At 47.7% G+C, this 22,015-nt stretch overlaps 1 protein-coding gene across 6 annotated transcripts in view; it reads right to left on the bottom strand.

Moving 5' to 3' along the window:
- LOC121867816 (transcriptional enhancer factor TEF-1-like) overlaps window positions 1-22,015 on the bottom strand; it is a 159,833-nt gene that overhangs the window by 84,690 nt on the left and 53,128 nt on the right. For 4 of the 6 annotated variants that reach the window (XM_042367937.1, XM_042367939.1, XM_042367938.1 and 1 more), the window contains one exon: window positions 16,697-16,815. In XM_042367937.1, the coding sequence (XP_042223871.1) occupies window positions 16,697-16,815 (119 nt within the window). Of the gene's footprint in view, window positions 1-16,696; window positions 16,816-21,442; window positions 21,514-22,015 lie in introns of all 6 variants that reach the window. The other 2 variants (XM_042367942.1, XM_042367941.1) reach the window with 1 other exon arrangement.

The following is a 22,015-nucleotide window of genomic DNA, read 5'->3' as shown; positions in this document are numbered from 1 at the left end:
AGAGAGAGAGAGAGAGAGAGAGAGAGAGAGAGAGAGAGAGAGAGAGAGAGAGAGAGAGAGAGAGTCTTTACCATTAAGAATAAACCAGCAACACCAATATTAATGTTTACAATCTCCACTCCACGGCCAGGAACAATATCCTTTGAACATCACAACAAGCGAATGAACACCACATCACGTGCATCAGCGGGAGGTGGAGGTGGTGGTTGTGGGTGATAGAAGATAGTGGTAGTGGTGGTTGTGGGTGAGAGAAGATAGTGGTAGTGGTGGTTGTGGGTGAGAGAAGATAGTGGTAGTGGTTACGAATTGAGAGAAGATAGTGGTAGTGGTGGTTGTAGATGATGAAGATAGTGGTGAGTGGTAGTTGTAGATTGAGAAGATGGTGGTAGTGGTAGTTGTGGGTGAGAGAAGATAGTGGTAGTGGTAGTTGTGGGTGAGAGAAGATAGTATTAGTGGTGGGGTGAAGGTGTAGGTAGGTATATCTTGTGGGGTGAGAGCAAGGGGAGGTAAGTTGAGGGGGTGAAGGGAGAGAAATAGTGCGGTGAGGGTAGTGGTGGGGTGAGGGCAAGGGGAGGTAGGTTGTGGGGTGAGGGCAAGGGGAGATAGGTTGTGGGGTGAGGGGAGATGGTGGTGTCCTCCCCTTTAAGTTATTAGTCCACCAATCCATTTTTTCCCCTCGTTGGCTTTGACAGTAATTTTCTTCTACAACACCACCTGCAACTGTGTATTTCTACGTCTCCTCCCTCCCACTATCCCTCCCTCTATCCTTCTATCCCGACCTCTACTCTTCTATCCCTCCCACTTTCCCTCCTTCCCTCTATCCTTCTGTCCCTACCTTCCACCTTTCCTCTATCCCTCCCTCCCTCATTCTATCCCCCATCCTTCCTCCCACCCTCCCTCTGTCCCTCACCTTCATCCTTCCCACCTTCCCTCTATCCCTCCCTCCTTCTGCCCCTCTCACCATCAGGGTACTATAATATGGCACCAAGATGACACCAGTGGAGCATTAAGACACGATGGCACCAAGATGACACCAGTAGAGCATTAAGACACTATGGCACCAAGATGACACCAGTAGAGCATTAAGACACTATGACACCAAGATGACACCAGTGGAGCATTAAGACACTATGCCACCAAGATGACACCAGTAGAGCATTAAGACACTATGGCACCAAGATGACACCAGTAGAGCATTAAGACACTATGGCACCAAGATGACACCAGTAGAGCATTAAGACACTATGGCACCAAGATGACACCAGTAGAGCATTAAGACACTATGGTACCAAGATGACACCAGTAGAGCATTAAGACACTATGGTACCAAGATGACACCAGTAGAGCATTAAGACACTATGACACCAAGATGACACCAGTAGAGCATTAAGACACTATGACACCAAGATGACACTACAGTGGCATTAAGACACTATGGCACCAAGATGACACCAGTAGAGCATTAAGACACTATGGCACCAAGATGACACCAGTAGAGCATTAAGACACTATGACACCAAGATGACACCAGTAGAGCATTAAGACACTATGGCACCAAGATGACACCAGTAGAGCATTAAGACACTATGACACCAAGATGACACCAGTAGAGCATTAAGACACTATGGCACCAAGATGACACCAGTAGAGCATTAAGACACTATGGCACCAAGATGACACCAGTAGAGCATTAAGACACTATGACACCAAGATGACACCAGTAGAGCATTAAGACACTATGGTCAAGATGACACCAGTAGAGCATTAAGACACTATGGCACCAAGATGACACCAGTAGAGCATTAAGACACTATGACACCAAGATGACACCAGTAGAGCATTAAGACACTATGGCACCAAGATGACACCAGTAGAGCATTAAGACACTATGGCACCAAGATACACTCCAGTAGAGCATTAAGACACTATGACACCAAGATGACACCAGTAGAGCATTAAGACACTATGGCACCAAGATGACACCCAGAGCATTAAGACACTATGACACCAAGATGACACAGTAGAGCACAGACACTATGACACCAAGATGACACCAGTAGAGCATTAAGACACTATGGCACCAAGATGACACCAGTAGAGCATAAGACACTACACACCAAGATGACACCAGTAGAGCATAAGACACTATGGCACCAAGATGACACCAGTAGAGCATTAAGACACTATGACACCAAGATGACACCCACAGTAGAGCATTAAGACACTGTGGCACCAAGATGACAACAGTAGAGCATTAAGACACTATGGCACCAAGATGACACCAGAGCATTAAGACACTATGGCACCAAGATGACACCAGTAGAGCATTAAGACACTATGGCACCAAGACACCAGTAGAGCATTAAGACACTATAGACACTCAAGATGACACCAGTAGAGCATTAAGACACTATGGCACCAAGATGACACTCAGTAGAGCATTAAGACACTATGGCACCAAGATGACACCAGTAGAGCATTAAGACACTATGGCACCAAGACGACACCAGTAGAGCATTAAGACACTATGACACCAAGATGACAATTGCAGAGCATAAGACACTATGACACCAAGATGACACCAGTAGAGCATTAAGACACTATGGCACCAAGAGATGACACCAGTAGAGCATTAAGACACTATAGCCCAAGATGACACGGTAGAGCATTAAGACACTATGGCACTGATGACACCACAGTAGAGCATTAAGACACTATGACACCAAGATGACACCCAGAGCATTAAGACACTATGGCACCAAGATGACACCCAGTAGAGCATTAAGACACTATGACACAAGATGACACCCAGAGCATGAGACACACCAAGATGACACCAGTAGAGTATTAAGACACTATGGCACCAAGATGACACCAGTAGAGCATTAAGACACTATGACACCAAGAGACACCAGTAGAGCATTAAGACACTATGGCACCAAGATGACACCAGCAGAGCATTAAGACACTATGGCACCAAGATGACACCACAGAGCATTAAGACACTATGACACCAAGATGACACCAGTAGAGCATTAAGACACTATGACACCAAGATGGCACCCAGTGGAGCATTAAGACACTATGACACCCCAAGATGACACCAGTAGAGCATTAAGACACTATGCCACCAAGATGACACCAGTAGAGCATTAAGACACTATGGCACCAAGATGACACCAGTAGAGCATTAAGACACTATGACACCAAGATGACACCAGTAGAGCATTAAGACACCTATGCGCCACCAAGATGACACCAGTAGAGCATTAAGACACTATGACACCAAGATGACACCAGTAGAGCATTAAGACACTATGGCACCAAGATGACACCAGAGCATAAGACACTATGACACCAAGATGACACCCAGTAGAGCATTAAGACACTATGACACCAAGATGACACCAGTAGAGCATTAAGACACACTATGGGCACCAAGATGACACTGCAGAGCATTAAGACACCATGACACCAAGATGACACCTGTAGAGCATTAAGACACTATGGCACCAAGATGACACCAGAGCATGACACTATGGCACCAAGATGACACCAGTAGAGCATTAAGACACTATGACACCAAGATGACACCAGTAGAGCATTAAAGACACTATGGCACCAAGATGACACCAGTAGAGCATTAAGACACTATGGCACCAAGATGACACCAGTAGAGCATTAAGACACTATGGCACCAAGATGACACCAGTAGAGCATTACACACTATGGCACCAAGATGACACCAAGGAGCATTAAGACACTATGACACCAAGATGACACCAGAGACATTAAGACATCATGGCACCAAGATGACACCAGTAGAGCATTAAGACACTATGACACCAAGATGACACCAGTAGAGCATTAAGACACTATGGCACCAAGATGACACCAGTAGAGCATTAAGACACTATGGCACCAAGATGACACCAGTAGAGCATTAAGACCACTATGACACCAAGATGACACCAGTAGAGCATTAAGACACTATGGCACCAAGATGACACCAGTGGAGCATTAAGACACTATGAGACACCAAGATGATGTAGAGCATTAAGACACTATGGCACCAAGATGACACCAGTAGAGCATTAAGACACTATGACACCAAGATGACACCAGTAGAGCATTAAGACACTATGGCACCAAGATGACACCAGTAGAGTACCAAGACACTATGGCACCAAGATGACACCAGTAGAGCATTAAGACACTATGACACCAAGATGACACCACAGTAGAGCACATTAAGACACTATGGCACCAAGATGACACCCAGTAGAGCATTAAGACACTATGACACCAAGATGACACCAGTAGAGCATTAAGACACTATGGGCACCAAGATGACACCAGTGCAGGCGCCACACTATGGCACCAAGATGACACCAGTAGAGCATTAAGACACTATGGCACCAAGATGACACCAGTAGAGCATTAAGACACTATGGCACCAAGATGACACCAGTAGAGCATTAAGACACTATGGCACCAAGATGACACCAGTAGAGCATTAAGACACTGTGGCACCAAGATGACACCAGTAGAGTATAAGATTGACTATGGCACCAAGATGACACCAGTAGAGCATTAAGACACTATATACACCAAGATGACACCAGTAGAGCATTAAGACACTATGGCACCAAGATGACACCAGAGCATTAAGACACTAAGGGCACCAGATGACACCAGTAGAGCATTAAGACACTATGGCACCAAGATGACACCCAGAGCATTAAGACACTATGGCACCAAGATGACACCAGTAGAGCATTAAGACACTATGGCACCAAGATGACAGTAGTAGGCCCTCACCATCACCAAGCTCATAACCACTACCACTAACATCATCCTCACCACTACTACCACTACTACTAACATTAACACCCCCTCCACCACCACCACTACCACTAACATCAACCTCACCACTACTACCACTACTACTAACATCACCACTACCACAACTACTAACATCTAATCTTCAGGTGATCCAATATGTCATAGGGGTTAACAAAGACCGAAGGTATTGTGTCATTTGTTAATTTGGGAAAAATAGAACTGAACCACAGACAACAACTCTCCAATGAGAGAGAGACTATTATTATTTACTATATGCATCTACTCAAGGACCTCAGTAGCTGTACCCCTGAAATAAACACAAACAACAACAACAACAACAGAGGCCTCCATATTCTAGGATGTACAGACAGACAGACAGACAGACAGACAGACAGACAGACAGACAGACAGGAACAGTGAAATGGATCAGAAGGTTGAACACACAGCTCAGAGACCAAGAGCCTTAAGTCCAGCCCAGAGTCTACTGAGGCCATCACAGCCCACCCATCCCCCCATCAATAAAACTGGACCAATCTAATTCCCATCTCACTTTCCTCTCCTTTGCTTCCCTTCCCATCATACCCCATCCCACACCATCAGTAACACGTTTAAGCAAGCTACGCCTGGTAAATCCGCCAGCCACCTACCGCCCGCACTGCCTCACTTTTACGCGGCCAACATTAGTCCCGTAACCCTTAATCTCAATTACCCGGCGAGAGGATTAAAACCTGAATCCAGTTTCTCCCTCACTTGTTGACGTGGCATAGAAAACGAGGTGTGTGTGGGTGGGTGGGTGTGGGTGGTGTTGAAGGTTGCGGGTGGTGTTAGTAGGTGTGGGTGAAGTGAATGGAAGGGTGAGTGGGTGGTGTTGGAGGGTGTGGGTGGTGAAGGAGGGTGTGGGTGGTGAAAGGAGGTGTGGTGGTGAAATGGTGAAGAGGGTGGGAGTGGGTGGGTGGTGTAGGAGAGGAATGAGAGGTGGGTGGGTGGTGTGAAGGTGTGAAGGGTGGGAGGGAATGGGGGAGGTGTATGGGGAGGGAATGGGGGAGTGTGTGGGGAGGAATGGGAAGTGTATGTGGGAGGGTGGGAGGAATGGGAGGGGGGTGGGAAGGGGGTGGGGGGGTGGATGTTGCAGAAACAATAATGAACTGATACACAACACCTAACGTCTCTAGCCATAACACCTTCCCTCCACACCTCCTCCCTCCTTCCCTCTACCCCCGCCCTCCCTCAACCAATCCCTCTTTCCTCTCTCTTCCAGTTCCTCCCTTTCGCACCTCCTTCCCCCTCTCTCTCTCCTTTCTTCTGCCTTTCCCTCCTTCCACTTGCATGACACAGCAACACGAGAGAGATCAAACATTCGTGGTGGTGACGAGGCCAATGGCCTGTGGGGAGGGGTGGAGTGGGGAGGGGTGGGGTAGGGTGGAGTGGGGTGACGTGAGGTGGAGTGGGGTGAGGTGGAGTGGGATAGGGTGGGTGGGGGTGGGGTGGAGTGAGGTGGGGTGGAGTGGGGTAGGGTGGAGTGGGGTAGGGCAGGTGGGGTGACGTGAGGTGGAGTGGGGTGAGGTGGAGTGGGGGTAGGGTGGAGTGGGGTAGGGTGGAATGAGGTGGGGTGGAGTGGGGTGGGGCAGGTGGGGTGACGTGAGGTGGGTGGGGTGAGGTGGAGTGGGGTGGGGTGGGTGGGGTAGGGCAGGTGGGGTGACGTGGTGGAGTGGGGTGAGGTGGAGTGGGGTAGGGTGGGGTGGGGTGGAGTGGGGGTAGGGGTGGGTGGGGTGGGGTGGGTGGGTGGGGTGGGTGGGGTGGGGCCAGGTGGGGTGACGTGAGGTGGAGTGGGGTGAGGTGGAGTGGGTAGGGTGGAGTGGGGTAGGGTGGAATGAGGTGGGGTGGAGTGGGGTGGGATGGAGTGGGGTGGGGTGGGTGGGGTAGGGTGGAGTGATGTGGGGTGGAGTGGGGTTGGGTGGAGTGGGGTGGGGTGGGTGAGTGTGGGGTGGGTGGGGTGGGGTGGGTGGGGTGGGGTGGGTGGGGTGAGGGTGGGTGGGGTGGGTGGGGGTGGGGTGGGGTGGGTTGGGGTGGGGTGGGGTGGTGGGGTGGGTGGGTGGGGTGGGGTGGAGTGAGGTTGGGGTGGAGGGGATGGGGTGGTGATTATAGTTCGCTACAAATAGTTTCCGACACACTGACCTGGCGTGATTTTTTCCAGTACCGTGTGTGTTGAGTGTGGTAATGAAAGGTATGTATTAATGATGATGATAGTAGTAGTAGTAGAAAAAGTAGAAGCAGGAATAGTAGTAAAAGTAGCAGTAGCATTTGAAAAAAAAAAGTAATAATAATAATAAAATAATAAAAATAATAATAATAATAATAATATATATAAAATACAAGTTAACATCAACAAACTTGTCTTTCAACATAATCAAAACTTCCCCCCAAACACCTGGTGACTTTAACTGCCCTAATACCTATTTAACTGACCCTTAAGTGCGGAACAAGGTCATTATATACGCTAGTCTAACAACAAATACAACTCATGAAAGATAAGACTCTATGTTATCTATCTTATTAAATACATATCACATAAACGACATTCTTTAGGGCATAAAATACGCGTTACGTACACACGATTAAATAAACGTATATACAGTGCTTTAAAGACAGGTCACATAAACAACATTCCATCCACATCACAAACACAACATTCCATACAGGTCACATAAACAACATTCCATACACATCACAAACACAACATTCCATACAGGTCACAAACACAACATTCCATACACACCACAAACACAACATTCCATACACACCACAAACACAACATTCCATACACCACAAACACAACATTCCATACACATCACAAACACAACATTCCATACACATCACAAACACAACATTCCATACCCACAAACACAACATTCCATACACACCACAAACACAACATTCCATACACACCACAAGCACAACATTCCATACAGGTCACATAAACAACATCAGAGATACAGGTTATGCACACAGCGTCTGGCCTACTGCGATTTTCCACCCAGAATCTCCTCCTAGCTTATGTAAGGTAGCCAGCTGGCGACCTCCAAGCTGTGACAACACGCCAGGCTGACTCACGGGGTTTCCACTCGAGGTAGTTCAGCATATATTCTCAGAGTTGATTCAGCTCAACGTCCGTGTAAAGTAGAGAGTTGTGTGTAAAGTGTATCTGTAGTGAGTTGGGTGTAGTGTGTAAAGTGTACTTGTAGTGAGTTGGGTGTAGTGTGTAAAGTGTACTTGCAGTGTGTTAGGTGTAAGTGTAAAATAGAGAGTTGGGTATAGTGTATAAAGTGTAAAGTGTATTTATACTGAGTTGGGTGTAAAGTATAGGCACTAAACTCGATGTAAAGTGTAAAAGTGTACTACCCTGGGTACTGTATAAAGTGTGGGTGACAGTAGCATTAGGTATAGTGAGATAAAATATAAGTAAGTTACAGTAATCCCGAATTAGCACAGTACCTCCATACAGTAATTAGTACATATAAAGACCTAATTAACAGGTAGTATCATTATAGACAGGTGAGTAAGGGTGGGGGTGTGGGGAGGTGTGGGGGGGAGGTGGTGTGGGGGGGGTCAGTGGGTGGAAATGGGGGTTGGGAATGGGTTGTAGGGTGGAGGTGGGTGTAGGATGTGGGTGTAGGGTGGGTGTAAAGAGGTGGAGTATGGAGTATGCCCTCTCCCCCACCCCAGGAACCTCCAGCTGAGAATCCGTCCAGCTCTCAGGAACAAACAAACTTCACTGACACAGACACAAGGTCGAAATTGCCATCAGTTAACATGTAAGTGAGGACCAGCGGCACAGATGGGTCAACACACACACACACACACTTGTGAAACTACATACACACAAAGTTCATTCAGAAATGTCAGTGTAAGTGTCAGTTCTACGTACACACTAAGACAGGTCATTCAGTGTAGGCGCTGATTAAAACATTATGAACTACAGACAGTGTTATTCAGTATCATTCTGACAGTATATGAATAAATTTCCTCATAAAATACAGATACAGTGATTATACAAAGTTCATCTACACACTAGCAGTACAGAGATGACATACAGACATACACAAGGCCTTCACTTTCTTCATAAGCCGAGTCACTCACCCACTCACTCACTCAGTCGATACTCTTGAACCCCAGCAGTCAACAAGTCTGTTTTCGTGTTTACATATAAATCTATACTTCAATTTTAGTGTTATTACTACTACTATTATTATTACTAGCTGTTTTAATATTAATAACAATAATAATTTAACGTTTGAGAGAGAGAGACCTCAGAATTAGCCCAGGTAAAGTAGCAGCAGCAGCCCCAGCCACCCCCTTCCACCTCCTGAAAGAGCGTATTAAAATATTCACAGGGACGGTCGCTCAGCCTCGGGTAGTGCGACAGGTACCAGGTGATGAGTCTAACCGTGACGTCACATCCACCCCAGCTGACCTAGTACCCAACCCCACCCACCCCCTGTACCCTACCACTCTACTCCACCGTGCCAGGGGGAGGGAAGGAGGAGAGGGAGAGGGAGGGAGGGAGGGAGGAGGAGGAGGAGGGAGGGAGGGAGGGAGGAGAGCACCACGTGTCTCCACCTCCTCTACACTAAAATTAATAATTGGTCAACTATTGATTTCTTCTTCATTGCTCCACCCTCTCTCTCTCTCTCTCTCTCTCTCTCTCTCTCTCTCTCTCATCTACGCCTTCTTCTTCTATCACTTCTACTTCACATCTCAATTTTCCCTCTCGCCTCAGACTCTCCATTACATTCTTCTTCTCCCTCTCCACTCTACAGAAGATGAAGAAGGAGGAGGCAAGGAGGAGGAAAAGATGAAGGAAGAGGAGGAGGAGAAAGAGGAGGAGGAGAAAGAGGAATAATAAAAAAAAAACAGTAGGTGCAGAAATAACTAGCCTGCACTCGAGCAAGGAACCAAATCATGCCAGCTAATATATTCTCTTCAAAGATCCTTTGATTTGACCTTTTGATCTGAAAAACAAACCATTTCTAGAAGTGGTCATAGTGAATATATATATCAAGTATAAACACCGTAGCTCTTTCCATTCACGAGTTATCCTGCAGATGAGGGTATTAATCTAAGCTGTGACCTCCACCTTTGACCTTCCATCGCTATAGAGCACAAAGACCCCATTGGATACGTATGGTAGTCAGTCAGATAAGCTCCAGATATTAACCGATAGCATTGACTGGTGCACCTACTCACGCGACGATCCCAGCTACCAAGGGGTGTTGACGGCAGCCACTACAGCCACTACAGTAGTAATACATAACAGACAGCAGCTACAGGAAGAAATACAGCAATAGCAAGAAGTGACAACAACAACAGGAAGAAGAACAGCAATAACAAGAGTGACAACAACAACAGGAAGAAGAACAGCAATAGCAAGAGTGACAACAACAACAGGAAGAAGAACAGCAATAGCAAGAGTGACAACAACAACAGGAAGAAGAAGACAGCAATAAACAACAAGGAAGAAATCAGCAATAACAAGGTGACAACAACAACAGGAAGAAGAACAGCAATAACAAATGACAACAACAACAGGAAGAGACAAAGAATGAACAACAACAGGGAAACGCAATGCAAAGGTGACAACAACAACAGGAATAAGAACAGAAACAGCAAGCAACAACAGCAATAGCAAGCAATAAGAACAGAAACGGGAACATCAACAGCAAGGAACAAGAACAGCTCAACAGGAACAGCAACAAGCATCAACAGCAGCAACAACGGGGTGAGAGGCAAGAAGCAGATACTGTCAACAAGTCTCTCAGTCGACTCTCCTCATCTCCCTCAACAGGTTATGACTCTCTCTCCCTCCCCTTCCTCCTCCACTCTCTCCTTCCCTCTCTTTCTCTCTACCTCTATCCCTCCCATTCACACTGTCCTACCCCTCTGTCCCTCTCAACTCCTACTCTCCCTGTTCCTCTCACCCTCATCTTCTTGGTGTTAATTCTTACCCAAATTTAAACACCCCAGCACATCACCTCAGCTGTCTCTCTTCTCTCACTCTCTCTCTCTCTCTATCTCTTACCCGACATCTAGTCTATCTCCACTCTCACCTCCAGCACCTCCTACTCTCCCTCTACCTCTCCTCGGCCTCCCAGTTAGCGGGACACCTGCACAAGGCACCACCTGCCTCAAGACATCGCCGCTGACAAAGTGTACTCACCTGGAGGGAGAAAAGGTGTGTGTGTGTGTGTGTGTGTCCACGATCGCCCCACCCCTAATCAATAAAGCTTACCTTGCGGCGTGGGGCAACCCACCCACCTGTGCCTCTCCTCCCCACCTCTCTCCCCTCACCTCTCCCTCCTCCCCACACACACCGCCAGGTAAACACTGCCTCCACCTGGCGCACCCACATCTACAAACATACATACCTGACGCCACACAAACCTGCTGACCCACAATTTACTATTTCTCTTCACTCCCTCTTTCCACCCTACTCTACACACACACACACAACAATTGATTCTACAAACATATCATAGCCTCACTACCTCCTCCACACCTGTTAACCCCCCACACATACCTCCTCCCACACACCACCCTCCTCTTCCCCTACACCTGCACCCCCACCACCACACGTGCTTCACCTCCACAAATCAGGCCTTCCTCCTCCTCCTCTTCCTCCACACACAAACACACCTGGAGACTAGAGGAGAGAGAGTTTACCAAGTTGCCTACCCCTCCACACCCTCACTACCTGCCCCTCTTCCCCCTCTCTCCCTTACAGCTCGGCGACTGACCAACCTTCCCAGCTTATAACTTGATCAAGTAAGCTTTTGCTCTGACCGCCCCCCCCCACCAGCCACGACGCTTGCAGTAGGCGTAAACGTAAACATTGTGTAGTGTCTCAGTAGTGGTAGTAGGGGAAGGACAGAGGAGAGATAGAGGAGAGGATAGGAGAATAGAGGAGGAGAGGAAGAGAGAGAGAGAGAGAGAGAGGGAAGAGGGAAAAAGAAGCAAGGATGTAAAGATGCAAAAAAATACAGGAATAAGAAAGAAAGGAGGAAAAAAGAAAGAAAGGAGGTTTAAGGAAAAAGTAAAAAAAATAAGTAAACAATGAGAGACACTTTTAAAACACAACTTTCTGCCATTTTTTATTTACACGGGAAATTTCACCATAAAATAATCCAACACCGGAAGAAAAACACATTTAATCATTCCTTACTCTGACAACACCTTAGACAAACTAGTAACATATATTTTTTTCAATCATTCAGTCCAGTTCTCTTAGTCCTGAAGCTGCCAACTAAGTGTAGGTACATAATATTGTGTTTAGATTTTGCTGTTAGTGAGAGGAGAATTTTGCTGATGTTAGAAAAATAATTCATGCAATCTTGAGGAGGAGGGGAGGGAGGGAGGGGGAGGGGAAATAGGAGGTGGAGAAGGGGAAGGAGTAGGAAATGGGAAGAGGAGGAGGCTGAGCAGGAGGGGTAGAGAATGGGAGGAGGAGGGAGGGGAAGAGAAGGGGAGGTGGATCAATGACACACAGTGACATGTATATTGCACGTCCCCTTCCTCCCTCCCCATCCCTCTCTCAGTCACTAGCGCCTTGTGGTTCCTGGTGCCTCTCTCCCCTCCCCACACACCCCTCCCTCCTCAGTCACTAGTGCTTCTGTAAGTCTTGCTCCCCTCCATCTCCCTTACTTACCCCCACCCCCACTCACTTTCTTCTATTAGTCACTAGAGCCTTGTGATTCCTGGTTCCCTCCTCCCTCCCCTCCCTCACCTCCCCCCTCCCCCACAGTCCTTCTCTCAGTCATCAATCTTACTGTAATACATTTTATATTCACTTCCTCTTAACATTCCCTCACTCCCACACACTTCCCCTCAGACACTAGTGCTGCAGATGTCCTTGTTGCTCATCCCCTCTTTCCTCCTCTCACTTCACTTACTTACCTTCCCTCTCCCCATCCCAAGCACACAGTCCCCTCAGTCACTCGTGATAAGGGTTTATAAGTCCCTCACTTCACCCCTCACCTCCACCCCCCCCTTCACTCACACTCCCATATCTCTATCTCTCCTCAATCACTCACTTCCCTACCTATTAAACACACACACACACACACACACACACACACTCAGAGACCGGAAATAGATCCAAGTTGTACAACTCCTTGATGGTGATGAAGTTAAATTAACTTATAAATAATCCTCCAACCTACTCCTCCACCTATTTCTCTACCAACTCCTCCAACCTCCCCCTGCACCTACTCCCCCAACTTTCAAGGATTAACTCTGGTGCGATATCAAGGACGACCTCTGATGGGATAACTGGTACACTCAACTCTCTTCTCAAACCTCTTCTCCTCCTCCTCCTCCTCCTCTTCTTTCTCCTGCTCCTTACTCACGTCTCTCTTCTTCCTCTTACGTCACACCTTCCCCTCCTCTTCCTCCTCTTTGACACCCCAGTCTTCCTCCCTCCTCTCTAACAGACCCTCCTCCTCCCAAACACACCACCTCCTCCTCTCCCTCCTACTCCTCCCTTAAACCACCCAATTACGCTCTTAACTGCTTTAATTAACCGCCAATGATCAAGTTCCTTACATGAGATATGACCAGTATAACGACTCCCTGACATTGTGAGGGGTGCCAACATTTTCCCCTCGCCCCCTCTCTCTCACCCCTCTTTCACCCACTCCTCTCCCACCTTCCTCACCCTCCTCCCTTTCTCTCTCACCCTTCCTCCCTCACCCCTTTCTTGCCCTCCTTCACCCTTCTTTCACTCTCCATTTATCACCCTCACCCCTCTTTTACTCTCTCTACCACCCCCTTCCCCTCTCTCACACCCCATCTCCCCTCTCCCCCTATCACCACTCCTCCCACTCTATCTCTCATCGTCTCTTCTCTACAACCCTCTCTACATACCTTCCCTCTCCTATTCGACTGGGTGTCGAATAGGCCCCAATCCTATCAGGCCCCGAGATGACCTAATTACTAGAATTGAGAGAGAGAGAGAGAGAGGAGGAGAGAGAGAGAGAGAGAGAGAGCCAGGTATTGCAGGAGTGAGGTGGCAGGTGAAGCCCAGGATGCACCTCCTCATGTTACCTGTAATCACCAACACTAATTTTTTCACCCAGAAAGACACCATGACCAAAGGTGCCACCCTCCACAATACAGGTGCCACCCTCCACTATACAGGTGCCACCCTCCACTATACAGGTACCACCCTCCACTATACAGGTACCACCCTCCACTATACAGGTGCCACCCTCCACTATACAGGTGCCACCCTCCACTATACAGGTGCCACCCTTCACTATACAGGTACCACCCTCCACTATACAGGTGCCACCCTCCACTATACAGGTACCACCCTTCACTATACAGGTGCCACCCTTCACTATACAGGTACCACCCTCCACTATACAGGTGCCACCCTCCACTATACAGGTACCACCCTCCACTATACAGGTACCACCCTCCACTATACAGGTGCCACCTCCACTAGACAAGTGCCACCCTCCATATACAGGTGCCACCCTCCATTATACAGGTGCCACCCTCCATTATACAGTACCACCTCCACTATACAGGTGCCACCCTCCACTAGACAAGTGCCACCCTCCACTACAGGTACCACCCTCCATTATACAGGTGCCACCCTCCACTATACAGGTACCACCTCCACTATACAGGTACCACCCTTCACTATACAGGTACCACCTCCCACTATACAGGTGCCACCCTCCACTATACAGGTACCATCCTCCACTATACAGGTGCCACCCTCCACTATACAGGTGCCACCCTCCACTATACAGGTGCCACCCTCCACTATACAGGTACCACCTCCACTATACAGGTGCCACCCTCCACTATACAGGTGCCACCCTCCACTATACAGGTACCACCCTCCATATACAGGTGCCACCCTCCACTATACAGGTGCCACCCTCCACTATACAGTACCACCCTCACTATACAGGTGCCACCCTCCACTATACAGGTACCACCCTCCCCACTATACAGGTGCCACCCTCCACTATACAGGTACCACCCTCCACTATACAGGTGCCACCCTCCACTATACAGGTACACCCTCCACTATACAGGTACCACCTCCACTATACAGGTACCCTCCACTATACAGGTGCCACCCTCCACTATACAGGTACCACCCTCCACTATACAGGTGCCACCTCCCACTATACAGGTGCCACCCTCCACTATACAGGTACCACCCTCCACTATAAGGTGCCACCCTCCACTATACAGGTACCACCCTCCACTATACAGGTGCCACCTCCATACAGGTACCACCCTCCACTACAGGTGCCACCCTCCACTATACAGGTGCCACCCTCCACTATACAGGTACCACCCTCCACTATACAGGTGCCACCCTCCACTATACAGGTACCACCCTCCACTATACAGGCCACCCTCCTATACAGGTGCCACCTCCACTATACAGGTACCATCCACTATACAGGTGCCACCTCCACTATACAGGTGCCACCTCCACTATAGGCCACCTCCACTATACAGGTGCCACCTCCACTATACAGGTGCCACCTCCACTATACAGGTACCACCTCTCCACTATACAGGTGCCACCTCCACTATACAGGTACCACCCTCCACCAGGTGCCACCTTCACATACAGGTACCACCCTCCACTATACAGGTGCCACCCTCCACTATACAGGTACCACCTCCACTATACAGGTACCATCCTCCACTATACAGGTGCCACCTCCACACAGTGTAGGCCTCCACTATACAGGTGCCACCTCCACTATACAGGTACCACCCTCCACTATACAGGTACCACCTCCACTATACAGGTGCCACCCTCCACTATACAGGTACCACCTCCACTATACAGGTGCCACCTCCACTATACAGGTGCCACCCTCCATTATACAGGTACCACCCTCCACTATACAGGTGCCACCCTCCACTATACAGGTGCCACCCTCCACTATACAGGTACCACCCTCCAGGACTACAGGTGCCACCTCCACTATACAGGTGCCACCTCCACTATACAGGTTTTCCGGTGCCACCATCCATACAGGTGCCACCCTCCATTATACAGGTGCCACCCTCCACTACAGGTGTTACAGTACAGGTGTTATCATCACTATCATCATCAAGTGGTCGTCTCAAACGTCATCATTATCTTCCTTCTCATCTGTGCTGACGGGGGACTCCCTTTGTCACCGCCATCATAGATAACAGCCCACCACGTAATTACTAATATATTATTTAAGCGTGTTACGTGGCTTACACCGCTCAGAGGGGATAGTAGGTGGATAGAGGGTGGATAGGAGGGGTAGTGGGTGGATAGGAGGGGGGTAGGAGAAACGAAGGAGGAGGCAAAGGACAGATAACGAAGAAGGTAGAAAGAGAGGATATGAAGGGGCCTTTGTTATGTTATGTTATTTAAGATTAGAACAAGTAACACAGGTAACGTAACAGAATGCAGGTAACAACTAATAAAGAAAAAAACACAAGTAACGCATACAACAAAGGTACAGTAACACGTAACAGAAGGAACACTAATAACAAAGGTGACAGTAGCAGTAATTGTAAAAGGTAACATTTGTAATCTATCTACCACTGAAAATAAGTTAACATATTAATACAATAATTACAGGTAACAGAAGGACCATAAGTAACAAGTATAAATTATAACATGATAATCACTAGTAACAAAGACAACACAACGGTGATATCGTAACATTGATAACAAATAATAACAAAAAAGGGTAATTAGTAGCACATAAAAGTAACACAGGTAACATAAAAGTAACACAAGTAACACAATAGTAACAGTGGTAACATAAGTACTCACGTCCATGTCCTTGTGCGTGGTGGTGAGGGGCAGGGCCAGGTGGACGGGCGGGACGGGCGTGGTCGGGGCCGACCCGCCCTGGGGCCACGCCGACGATATTTTGACGCCTCCACACCACGCTGAAACAACAGCAGTGAGAGCAGTGATGTTGACGGTGTAATGGAGGGTCCTTATACACCTGCTAACTCATTATAGATAGATAGATAGATAGATAAACACTCCTATATATCACACACACACACACACACACACACACACACACACACACACACACACACACACACCACCCACACACACACCAGGAGAGACATCACTGACCAGCGCGCGTTGAGGTGTTCGTTGGCCGCGATAAATCCCAACAGGCGTGGACCGACTTTCGTGAAACTTCAAGAGAGGACATTGTTCCTGGTGAGAAGCTCGTAGGAGGCGTGGCAGAAGGGGAGTTCCGATTTTATTTATTTATTTATTTATTTTTTACTTGGGATAAGAGGGTGTAAGGCGTATTGTGGTTTTCGACGTAATTGTGTATTCGACTTAACGCATATTCTACTTAACATATATTCAACTTAACACGTATTAACTTAGCATTAACCACAAAACCATTCTTTTTAACCACAAACTTGCTATACCATAACTTTTTAACCACTAAATTCCTATACCATATGTCATAACCTTAACCAATATACCATAAACTTTTAACCACTCTGTATAGTGTATCATTAACCAACATTAACCGATCCATTCATTAGGTGCAGTAACCCTCACAAGGCGACAGACAGACACTCAGTAACTCAGGGTGATGATAAAAGGCTTGGTAGTTGAGGACGATAGTGGTGGTGGTGCTGGTAGAGTCGTTAGTCATGTTTTTGTTGGTCTAATTGCCTTGCCTGGTGGTGGTGATGGTTGCAGTTGTTGGTTAGTGGTGTTGTGGGTGTTGGTTGGTGATAGTTGGGGATGATGGTGGTTGTTGTTGGGGTTGGTGGTAGTTGTTGAGGATGGTGGTGATAGTTGTAGGTGGTGGTGATAGTTGTAGGTGGTGGTGATAGTTGTAGGTGGTGGTGATAGTTGTAGGTGGTGGTAATAGTTGTAGGTGGTGGTGATAGTTGTAGGTGGTGGTGATAGTCGTAACAAGTCATATTATAATGCCCAGTGTTACTACGTTCGTGCAGGAGGAGGGTGGCGAGCGGTCGTTCGTCTGGCGTAAAGTACCATTCACAGTGCCATGGTGGTGGGGGTGGAGGCAGAGAGGAAATACCAGGCACTGCCCCCCCCACCCCCTCTCTCTCTCTTCTCTTTGTTTCTTTCTCTCTCCCTCTTTTCCATCCCTCTTCCCTTCTCTTTGTCGTTTCTCACTCTCCCCTCTCTTCCACCCACCTCCCTCTTCTCTCCTTCCTTTCTTTTCTCTTATTTCCAGTCTCTTTGTCTTCTTTATCTCCATTCTCCTTCATCCATCTTTCCCTTCTCCCATCTATCATTCCATAACCCCTCTTCCACAATTCCCTCCTGTTCCTCTCCTCCTCCTTCTCACCCATTAATCTTTCCATTCTTTCTCCTACACCCTAAGAGAGAGAGAGAGAGAGGTCTTATGAAGTTGTTATAAATTACAGGTGTTAAGGCGTCAATCAACAGGTGTTAGTAAGTGACATCAAATTATTTTTATGCGTATCGTATGACCCTTACTGTAGTCTCCTCTTCTTTCTTCTTCTTCTTCTTTCTTCTTCTTTCTCCTCCCTCTCCTCCTGGTGACCAACAGGTGGTCCCAACAGCGTGTCGTATTCGTCATTCAAGCCTAAAGTCCTCTTGTGACGTCACCATAAGCATTTTGTTATTCCTTTTCTTCCATTATTACTCTCTCTCTCTCTCTCTCTCTCTCTCTCTCTCTCTCTCTCTCTCTCTCTCTCTCTCTCTCATCTCCTCTTCCTTCTTCTCCCTCCCTCCCTTCCCCACCCACCCCTTCGCCCTCTCTCCAGTCACCATCTCCCTCACCTACTTTACCTTCTCCTCTCCTTCCTACCTACCCACCCCCTCCTTTCACCCTCTCCCCTCTACCACCACTTTCCTCTCCCTACCACCACTCCCTGTTTCATCCTCCCTTCAACCCCACACCCTCCATTCCATCCTCTCCCCCACATCCCTCCTCCTCGTCTCTTCCCCATGACTGCCTCCTCCAGGTCGACGCTCCTCCGGGAATGTGCGACAACGACAACAATTTTTGGATAATTGTTCCTGCATTGACTACACCTCCCTCCCCCCTCCTCCTACCTCCTCTATTTCGCCTCTTGCTTTGTGTCCCTCTCTCTCTCTCTCTCTCTCCCTCAATCCTGTCTCTTATTTGCTATCTCTTTGTTGACCAGTTTCTCATTTACTCCTTCCTCCTCCTTTCTTTCATCTCCTGTACTCCGCCATCTCTCATCCCCTCTCCTCCTCTTCCTACTTCCATCTATTTTGCCCTTTCTCCTCTCCTCCTCCTCCTCCTCCTCCTCCTCCTACTACTACTACACACACACACACACACACACACACACACACACACACAGGCGGCTACAAGTGATGCTGCCTTAGACGAGTCCAACAGGTGATATGAGGCAAGATAAGACCCCCACCCCCTTCCCTCACCTGTTCATATTTACCTGCCCTGTGTACCATTATCACCCACCTGCCAATTACACACCACACTTAAGACAACTTCTATATGCACAGTGATTAGTCCAGCGCTAGTCCCCCCTACCCCCCTCCACTGGGACTTGTTGAGCTTTGGACTTTTGAAAATTAAGACTCTTTTTTTGGGGGTCTTTGGGGCCCTGGACTTTTCGATTCCTTTGGACTTTTTGATTACTTTAGACTTTTCGGACCTTTTCAGGGCCAGGATGATGCCGGTCTTGGGACGTTTCGACTCTTTGACCTTTGAGGTTCAATATATTACGATTCTTTGGGACCTTTCTGGGCCCCTGAACTTGACTTGTTTCCCGACGGACTTTTTTTTCCTTTCTGAATGGACAACTTGTTAAAGCCTGGAAGCTTCCCCACCCTGAAACGTCCAGTTGGAAACATCGCCCATTCAATTTATTGGCAACGGCGTGAGAGAGAGAGAGGGGGTCGTCTCTCTCTCTCTCTCTTATCTATCTATCTATCTATCTATCTATCTATCTATCTATCTATCTATCTATCGATCTATCCATATGAGTGCTTATGTGTGTGTGTGTGTGTGTGTGTGTGTGTGTGTGTGAGAGAGAGAGAGAGAGAGAGAGAGAGAGAGAGAGAGAGAGAGAATAGGCGAATTAGCACTTTCTTGGGACACTAAATTAGATTCCCACCACCTGGAGTTTACCTGAGATGGTAGGGGGCAGGTGGGGGAGGGAGGAGGAAAGTAAAGGACGAGTGGAGGTGTTGGGGGTGGGAGGAGCTTGTCTCACCCCTCACCCTTCTCCCCTCTCCCAAGCTGCTGAACCAAGGTGTTAATATCGTGTGCATTATCACCCAGTCTGATGTGTGTTTAGGGTACGTTGGCCTTCTTCACCCCAATATTTCTCTCCCCTTCTCCCCATCAACCCTACTATCCTCTCCCCTCTCTCCCCATCGACCCTCTCCCCTTTTCCCCATCTCCACGTCGACCTTACCTCCTCCCCATCAACCCTACTATCCTCCTCTCTCCCCATCGACCCTCTCCTTTTCCCCATCTCCGTCGACCTTACCTCCTCCCCATCGACCCTCTTCTCTCTTCCAATAACCCTCTCCCCTTCTCCCTATGGACCCTCTCCTCCCCATCTCCAACGACCCTCCCTCTCCTCCCCATCTCCCCAACGACCCTCTCCTCTCCTCCCCATCTCCCCAACGACCCTCTCCTCTCCTCACCCCCAACAACTTTCCATCCCTCTTCCCTCCTCCTCCTCTTCCTCCACTACAAGACCTTAAAATAGTCTCAGTGTTTAACAAATTCTCAAAACAATAATTACACTACTAATAATATTGGACGGTTTCCAGCCAATGTTTGCTATTTGTAGATTTTGGGGTCAGATTTATCCAGATTTGGGATTTTATTTACTTTTCTTCAGATTTTAAGGTATTCGTATTTTTTCTTCCGATTTTTATGCCACTACTAGAGTACAAATCATTGAAGCGTACACTGATACTCGAGTCCGTAAGAGATGAGTACTTCCTCACATCCTTAACCCCTTGAGTACAATGATTTAACACCTCGAGTACGATGATTTTAACCCCTCGAGGTTATGTTAGGCAACTAGATAATAGCACAGGAATATAAGGTTAGGTTATGGGACTTTGGTTAAGTTAGGTTAGGTTAGGTTAAATTAGGTTAGATTAAGTTAGGTTAGATTAAGTTAGGTTCCTAGGTTTTGTTAGGTTAGGTGAGGGAGGGAGGTAGTGAAAAGGGAGGAAGAGACTGAGGAGAGGGAGGAAGAGAGTGAGGAGAGTGAAGGAGGAGGTGGACAAGGCTGGCAGACAAGCAAGCAGGTAGTGCGGCAGGCCAGGCAGCGGCAGAAGCTGAGAGGAGATGAGGGACGAGTCAGGAGGGAGGGGCTGTGTGTTGCCGGCCATCACCATGACAACGGCCCTCCTATCCCCTCCCTCCCTCTTTCTCTCACTTTCCTCTCTCCTCCCTCCCCGCCACGTGCTCCTCCACCTGTTGAGTTCTCGTTCGTCCTCTCCGTACTCCTTCACACACACACACACACACACACACACACACACACACACACACACACACACACACAAACAGATGTTGAGTACCTCTTCAAAAACGTCCACTACCTCCTCCTCCTTTTCTCCTGCTGTTGTCTGGTGGTGAGCGGCAACCCAAGCTGTGATGGTGGTGATAGTAGTCAGTTATGGTGCTGTAGTGATGGTGACGTTATGGATGATAGTGGAGATGGTGATGAAGAGGATTGTGGTGACCCAGATAGTGAAATGGTGACAATACTGTGTTTATAGAAACAACTGGTATGATAGTGACTTCTCTCTCTCTCTCTATGTTGCACCCAGGTCCTGATTACGTAATATACTGATGATGTTTCACCTAGTTACATATTACCTTTGAACACCTGTGTACTTTCATATCTACCGCGTTTGTAATGTACTGTGTTGTTTGTCGAGTCATTTTGTTTGTACTGTATATTTGTTTGGTAATATATTGTTTGTTTTGCACTGTTTGTTTGTAGTGTATAATGAGGTCTTATATAGTGATGTAATTTGACACTGTGATGTAAATTTCACACACACACACACACACACACACACACACAACACGATGGAGAACGCTAGGATGATAATGGTGGTGTTACATAATGGTACTGTTGCTAGGAT

The sequence above is a fragment of the Homarus americanus genome, unplaced genomic scaffold (assembly GCF_018991925.1).
Source record: "Homarus americanus isolate GMGI-L3 unplaced genomic scaffold, GMGI_Hamer_2.0 scaffold38395, whole genome shotgun sequence".
Classification (NCBI taxonomy): domain Eukaryota; kingdom Metazoa; phylum Arthropoda; class Malacostraca; order Decapoda; family Nephropidae; genus Homarus; species Homarus americanus.
This window is presented reverse-complemented; position numbering and strand designations above follow the sequence as displayed.